Below are 6,270 nucleotides of genomic sequence, written 5' to 3' on the forward strand. Positions count from 1 at the left end.
TTATTTTTCAATCTTGAGACTAATTAAGAGATTTTTCTATTTCACCATCCACACTTAACACCATCCACACTTAACTTTAACGTATGCTATTACAAATGCTCAAACATTAAATGTTCCAGCACAATGTCAATAACACAACTTATCAAAATAAAAGTTAAGAAAAAAATAGCAAAACATAAAAAAAAACTAAACTATTAACTTATAAATATAAAATGTTCACTAGTTTAAGTACAAAATTCCATTATCTAACAAGTTAACAACAACCTTTTTCCTTTATTTCTCCACCCTCTTATTTCCATGTAGTTTCTATGCAACCAAATATATACAAAAGTAATTAAGAGGGAGTTAACACAAACAAATTGAGATACTTTGAATTTAAAGAAATTTCGTGCCACCCACGTTTAAGTTGAGTCATGACCATTTGTCACAAAGGAAACTTCGATGGTGATTGTCTAATATTGTGGTCCACACACATAGTTAGTAGTACTACTTACATTTACACCTCTATTTTTTTCGTCAATATTTTGCACCTCAAACCCCTAATTATTACTAGGTAATGTTCTCACCTTTCATTGCAACCACATTCACAACACTTTAATACCATGGAAATTTGTCTCTATAAATAAATGCTTAGAGTAATAGAGTTATTCACACATTAACTCACAGACCAATAATGAAGTCCCTTCATCTTGTAGCAACTTGTTGTGTTGTGCTTGTGATTCTGCTTGGAGAATTACCATTCTCCATTGATGCACAACTTAGTCCATCTTTTTACCACAAAACATGTCCAAATGTTGGTTCTATTGTAAACCAAGTTCTAACAAAAGTTTCCAAGACAGATCCTCGCATGCTCGCCAGTCTCGTCAGAGTTCACTTTCATGACTGCTTTGTTCAAGTATGTACATATTATTTCTTTTATTACGAGTAAATATGTTGGACGTCAAATTTTTAGAGATTCTGTATAAATTTTGTTACAGTTTATTTATGACATAATAAATAGGGACCCTATTTTTTTACGGTTTTAAAGATAACAAAAATTTATCGAGATCCTTTTTAACCATAGTTCAACTGTCTAACATTTTGGGCTTTCTGTCTTACGTATCCTCAAAGATGACCTGGTAAATACTTTTTAACATGCTATTCTTCTTATTATTTACTGAGTGATCAATGATTTTAACAGGGCTGTGATGCTTCGGTTTTGCTGAACAACACTGCTACGATCGTTAGCGAGCAACAAGCATTTGCAAATAACAACTCTTTAAGAGGTTTAGATGTTGTAAATCAGATCAAAACAGCCATTGAAAAAGCTTGTCCCAACACCGTTTCTTGTGCTGATATCCTTGCACTTTCTGCTCAAGCATCCTCAGTTCTTGCACAAGGTCCTAGTTGGACAGTTCTTCTAGGAAGAAGAGATGGTTTAACCGCAAACCGAACACTCGCCAATCAAAATCTTCCAGCTCCTTTCAACACATTGGTTCAACTCAAAGCTGCATTCACAGCTCAAGGCCTCGATACTACTGATCTAGTTGCTCTCTCCGGTGCTCATACATTCGGAAGAGCTCATTGCTCGTTATTCGTTAGCCGATTATACAACTTCAGCAATACAGGAAAACCCGATCCATCTCTCAATACAACGTACTTAACACAATTGCGCACGATATGTCCTAACGGTGGACCTGGCACGAACCTTACCAATTTTGATCCAACCACTCCTGATAAATTCGACAAAAACTATTACTCGAATCTTCGGGTTAAAAACGGATTACTTCAAAGTGATCAAGAGTTGTTCTCAACATCTGGTGCAGATACAATTAGCATTGTCAACAGATTCAGCGCGAATCAAAGCGCTTTCTTTGAGAGCTTTAAGGCTGCAATAATCAAAATGGGAAATATTGGTGTGTTAACGGGAAGTCAAGGAGAGATTAGAAAACAATGCAACTTTGTTAACTCAAAATCAGCAGAACTAGATATAGATACCATAGCCTCTATGGATTCATCGGAGGAGGATGGTATTGTTAGTTCTATATAAATAATCTTGAGTCATTATACTTTAGATTATGTGTTTAGAGGCCACTAATAATTAGTAAGTTATAACTAGGGACCTTCCTGTCACTTGAAATCCTATGCTATGTATGTGAGAGAATATGATCTTGTATTATGAGTACTCACGTTAATATATCAAATAAAGCTTTAAGTACACTTTACTACATCATTGGTTTCAATGTAAATATTTTGCTAAGGATTTTTTATTTTTGTTTTGCAAATTTTAAATTCGCTTTCTGATTTGGATTATAATTTATAACCCATCTCAGACTGGTCTCTCAATATACAAGAGAATACCTTTCGATTCAGTTCACCTAAATAAGCAGGGAAATGAAGGAGGTGAAAAGTCACATGGCGTAGCAAGAAAACATGGTCGGCCAAAAGGAATGCTAACAAAGCAATTGCCTTATATCTCAAAAAAATGTAGGCTTCAAATAAATCCTTTTTTTTTTAAATATCAGTGCTAATTACTTTTGGTAATATTTTTAATCCTGATATTAATTTACCTAATTACAAGCAGATTTTGACCCTTAGCATAACCTTCTTCTCATAACGTTTCAACGTTGTTTTCAGCTCATTCTTGATTGGATCTTGCTTCTTCATGTCAACACGCTCCAACATCAGCTCGCTTAGCGAGTGATTCTCTTTCATTTTAGATAGTTTGGGGGATGACTTGGTGTTTAGAGCCCTATAGTTGTCAGGAAACTCTTCGGAGAAAAGGAGGTGGGAGCCGGTAAATCTGACGACGTCAAAACCAAAGTCTTCCTTTTCATAAGGAAGACTTAAAAGGCGAAACCTCACCACCAGGAGACTTCTGGACGCCCGCCTCTTCCGAAGTAGACAAAACAACTTCATTCCTAAAAGTCTGAGAAGGATTCCCCTCAAGCCTCTGGGCCTTGGTACTTGGTGTAGGGGTGTTCAAAACCAAACAAACCCAATAGAAAACCGCAAGCTAAACCAAACAGAACCAAAACTGCAAAAAACCGCATTTGGTTCGGATTTGTTTGGGTCACCTTTTAACAATACCGCATGGTTCAGTTCGGTTTGGTTTGCGGTTTGTATTTTGTAAACCGAATCAAATCGCATTATGTTACAACCTTACTTTTACTTAACTCACATCCAACCCAAACTTAAATCTATTATACCTTAGCCTTATGATTACAAACAATTTTCTCATTCTTACACATATGATTTCAGTCCCGATCTTCTCAAATCTCTAATAAAATTATCGCGCCTTCTTTGTAACATACATCTTCCCTCTTTTTCTCTAATCTCTACTCTCTTGTATTCTTTCTTTTTCACCTTCTCATTTTTATGCAAATGTTCTCTATTTTGGTTTCGTTTTTATCACACATCTTCTTCCCTAATCTCTCAACTCTTTTGTTTTTTCTTTTTCATCTTCACTAATCTCTCGTCTCTTCTATTTTTTTGTTACATTATAATAATTTTTATATTGTTTTATGCTATTATTTTATGTTTATTATTCCATTTTTGTCTAATTTAATTTTTACATATTAAATGGGAAGTTGTTGTCAAAATATGACGAATTTTGTTGTTATTTGATAGTGTATGAATATCTAAATACAAAGTTATTTTGTCATCTATATGTATATGTATGACTCAATAAAATATTTATAAAAAATCGAACTAACCGAACTGAACCAAACTGCATTGATTTGGTTTGGTTTGGTTCGGTTTTTTTCTAAAAGCCAATCGAACCAAATTAAAACGCGTGATTTTTTCTCTTGCGGTTCGGATGATTTTTTCGTTAAAACCGCTGAAACCGCACCACGAACACCCCTAACTTGGTGAGTTAGGGGGTGGCATTCGGCCTTCTTTTTCGCCCCTTTAGTAATCACACCTTCTGGATGACTGTGAGGGCTATTAGTTTCCCCGCACACTGCCTTGATTTTAATCAATCTTTTCTTTTGCTCCATTAAAGCTATTTTATCCATCTAATCTGCAAGACAAAATAAAAAGGTCATACATTGCTAAATCATACATATAAAAACATCAAAATATTCAAAGCTTACTCAAGTATTTATTAAGGGAGTCACTGGCTTATTGCCACCGCTCGTTCACTACACAAGACTCCATGTCATCAAATTTCTATAGGAAGAGAACTATCTCGGCCTCGCCCAAGGTAAGGTAATTATAGTCGCACTCGCTGATCTCCAAGGGGTTTTCCATTCAGGCTATCAGGAAGAAAAAGGCTTTATATACTTCTACAATAGGTTGGGAATCCTCTTCTTTTCACTCATACAAACCCGTCTTTCTAGTTCTTGTAATGATTGAGTATGGTTTGAACAAGGCTTTTCACAAAAGGATACTTACGGTAACCCAACCCCATTTTCAGAAGGTCTACTGGCATATAATGAAAATAACACCTCATACACTGGGGGTATTTCCAACCCTCTGAACATAATTTCAAATACCCTAACAAAGTTCCAATTATTGGGTGTCAGCTGAGAATGTGCAATGTTAAGAACTCTCATAACTTCTTCTTCAAAAGGGGGAAAAGAGAAAAAAATCTCCATGTTCTTAATGAAAGGGGTGTAGAATTAGAAGTAAGGAGGGGAGGAATTAGGAGAGATGCCCATATGTTGAAAATTAAACCTCCAAAACATACATCTCTTCATCTACCAAAGAAGAGGTGTCAACCTTCTTCCGAAAGGAGATTATCTTCCCCTTAATGGTACAAGAGTGCCTAATCCCCTTAATGGTACAAGAGTGCCTAATATCTTTGACATCCTTAGACACTTCGGAAGGGGAAACCAATATCTCTTTGTTTCTTAGGAACACAAAAAACAAAAATAAATTACTACCACCATCCTAATCGTTACTAGAAATATTAGAGCCCTCGATCTCACAAAGCTAAAAGCTTTATTCTAATCTAGGGCCCTACAAAATTTCTTTTTTTTCTAAATCCCTAACCATTGTTATTATGAAATGGAAAGAAAGATGAATTTATTACTTGAAAGGGATTTGAATAGAAGGAGCTTCAAGAAGGTTGTGCGAACATAATAAGTAAAGAAAATGAAAAAGGGAACAAAGGAGTTATTTTATAAGCGAGAAAGAGCTACACTCGAAAGTCTTTTAGGATCACCTCAAAAAACTCATAATGCCTCTGACACATGCAAGGACCAACTCTATTTAGCGTCTTAAGAGTAAATCATAATTTTTTACATTAAATGTAATCAAGCGCTTACATCACTTGTATGATGTATGATATCCTTCAGCTAACACACAAGAGACATTTGGAAGGGGGTGATGACTCACCCCAAACTGAGGGACCCACCTCTAACTAAGGGACACGCCCATATCTGAGAGACTAGGCCCTAACAATGGACTCCCCCCTAACTGATGGACTCGCCCCTAACTTTTGGACTCACCTAAAAGGAATGAAGAGTTTAAGATTATATGGAAGACAAACTTAATTACTTCACCTTTTACAAGTCCCCATTCTTGAGGGATTGTATAATGATATTTGTAAAATACCCGTACGAGTGATACAAGGACCTGCCATAGTCGTTCACTTGCCTAAGGGGTCACGTCTAGGAATGACTTCCACTTGCTAAATGGTCAGCCATGATGAGAGAATGGGGATGATAACGTGTCTACATTCCATAACCATGTTTTAGAAAAATTATGCCAATTGCAAAAACCCATAGAACTAACAATCAAGAGTTATGTTATCAAGAGTGTGAGTAGTATTAGATAGGGTGGAGATGATAGGGGGAGATGATAGGTTGGGATGAGGAAGAGTTGGCAGAAATTTTAAAAGGAAAATAGGACTCATAAAAAATAACATTCCTATAGAGGTATATTACATGACTTGACAAATCATACAAGATAAAACCCTTTAGGCCTTCTTGGTATCTCATGGAGATAGACTTCCTAGCCCTAGAGTCAAATTTTATCTTATGTGCTTACATAAAGGTGGCATAACATAAACAACCTTAGAAATTTAGATGCATATTGGATGGAGGTGTTTAAAAAATAAGTTCATAAGGACTTTTGAAATTTAGGAGATGGGTAGGAAACTTGTTAATTATGCGGATAACATGTTGCAGAAAAAAATTCCTGATGGATAAAGGTGTATTGGAATGAAAATGAAGGGACCTAGCTACATTAAGAATGTGTTGGTGTTTTCTTTCTACCACACCATTATGTGGAGGAGTTTTAGGGCAATACTTGTGATGTAAGATTCCTTTGGACAAAAGAAAA

At 35.8% G+C, this 6,270-nt stretch overlaps 1 protein-coding gene across 1 annotated transcript; it reads left to right on the forward strand.

The window, feature by feature from the left end:
• Nucleotides 1–535: 535 nt before the first annotated feature.
• LOC131625724 (peroxidase 15-like) lies at nt 536–2,209 on the forward strand. Its single transcript, XM_058896566.1, has 2 exons — nt 536–895; nt 1,181–2,209. The coding sequence occupies exons 1-2, from the start codon at nt 674–676 to the stop codon at nt 2,027–2,029; spliced, it is 1,071 nt and encodes a 356-aa protein (XP_058752549.1). The 5' UTR covers nt 536–673; the 3' UTR covers nt 2,030–2,209.
• The last annotated feature ends 4,061 nt before the right edge of the window (nt 2,210–6,270 follow it).

The sequence above is a fragment of the Vicia villosa genome, unplaced genomic scaffold, assembly GCF_029867415.1.
Source record: "Vicia villosa cultivar HV-30 ecotype Madison, WI unplaced genomic scaffold, Vvil1.0 ctg.000233F_1_1, whole genome shotgun sequence".
NCBI lineage: Eukaryota > Viridiplantae > Streptophyta > Magnoliopsida > Fabales > Fabaceae > Vicia > Vicia villosa.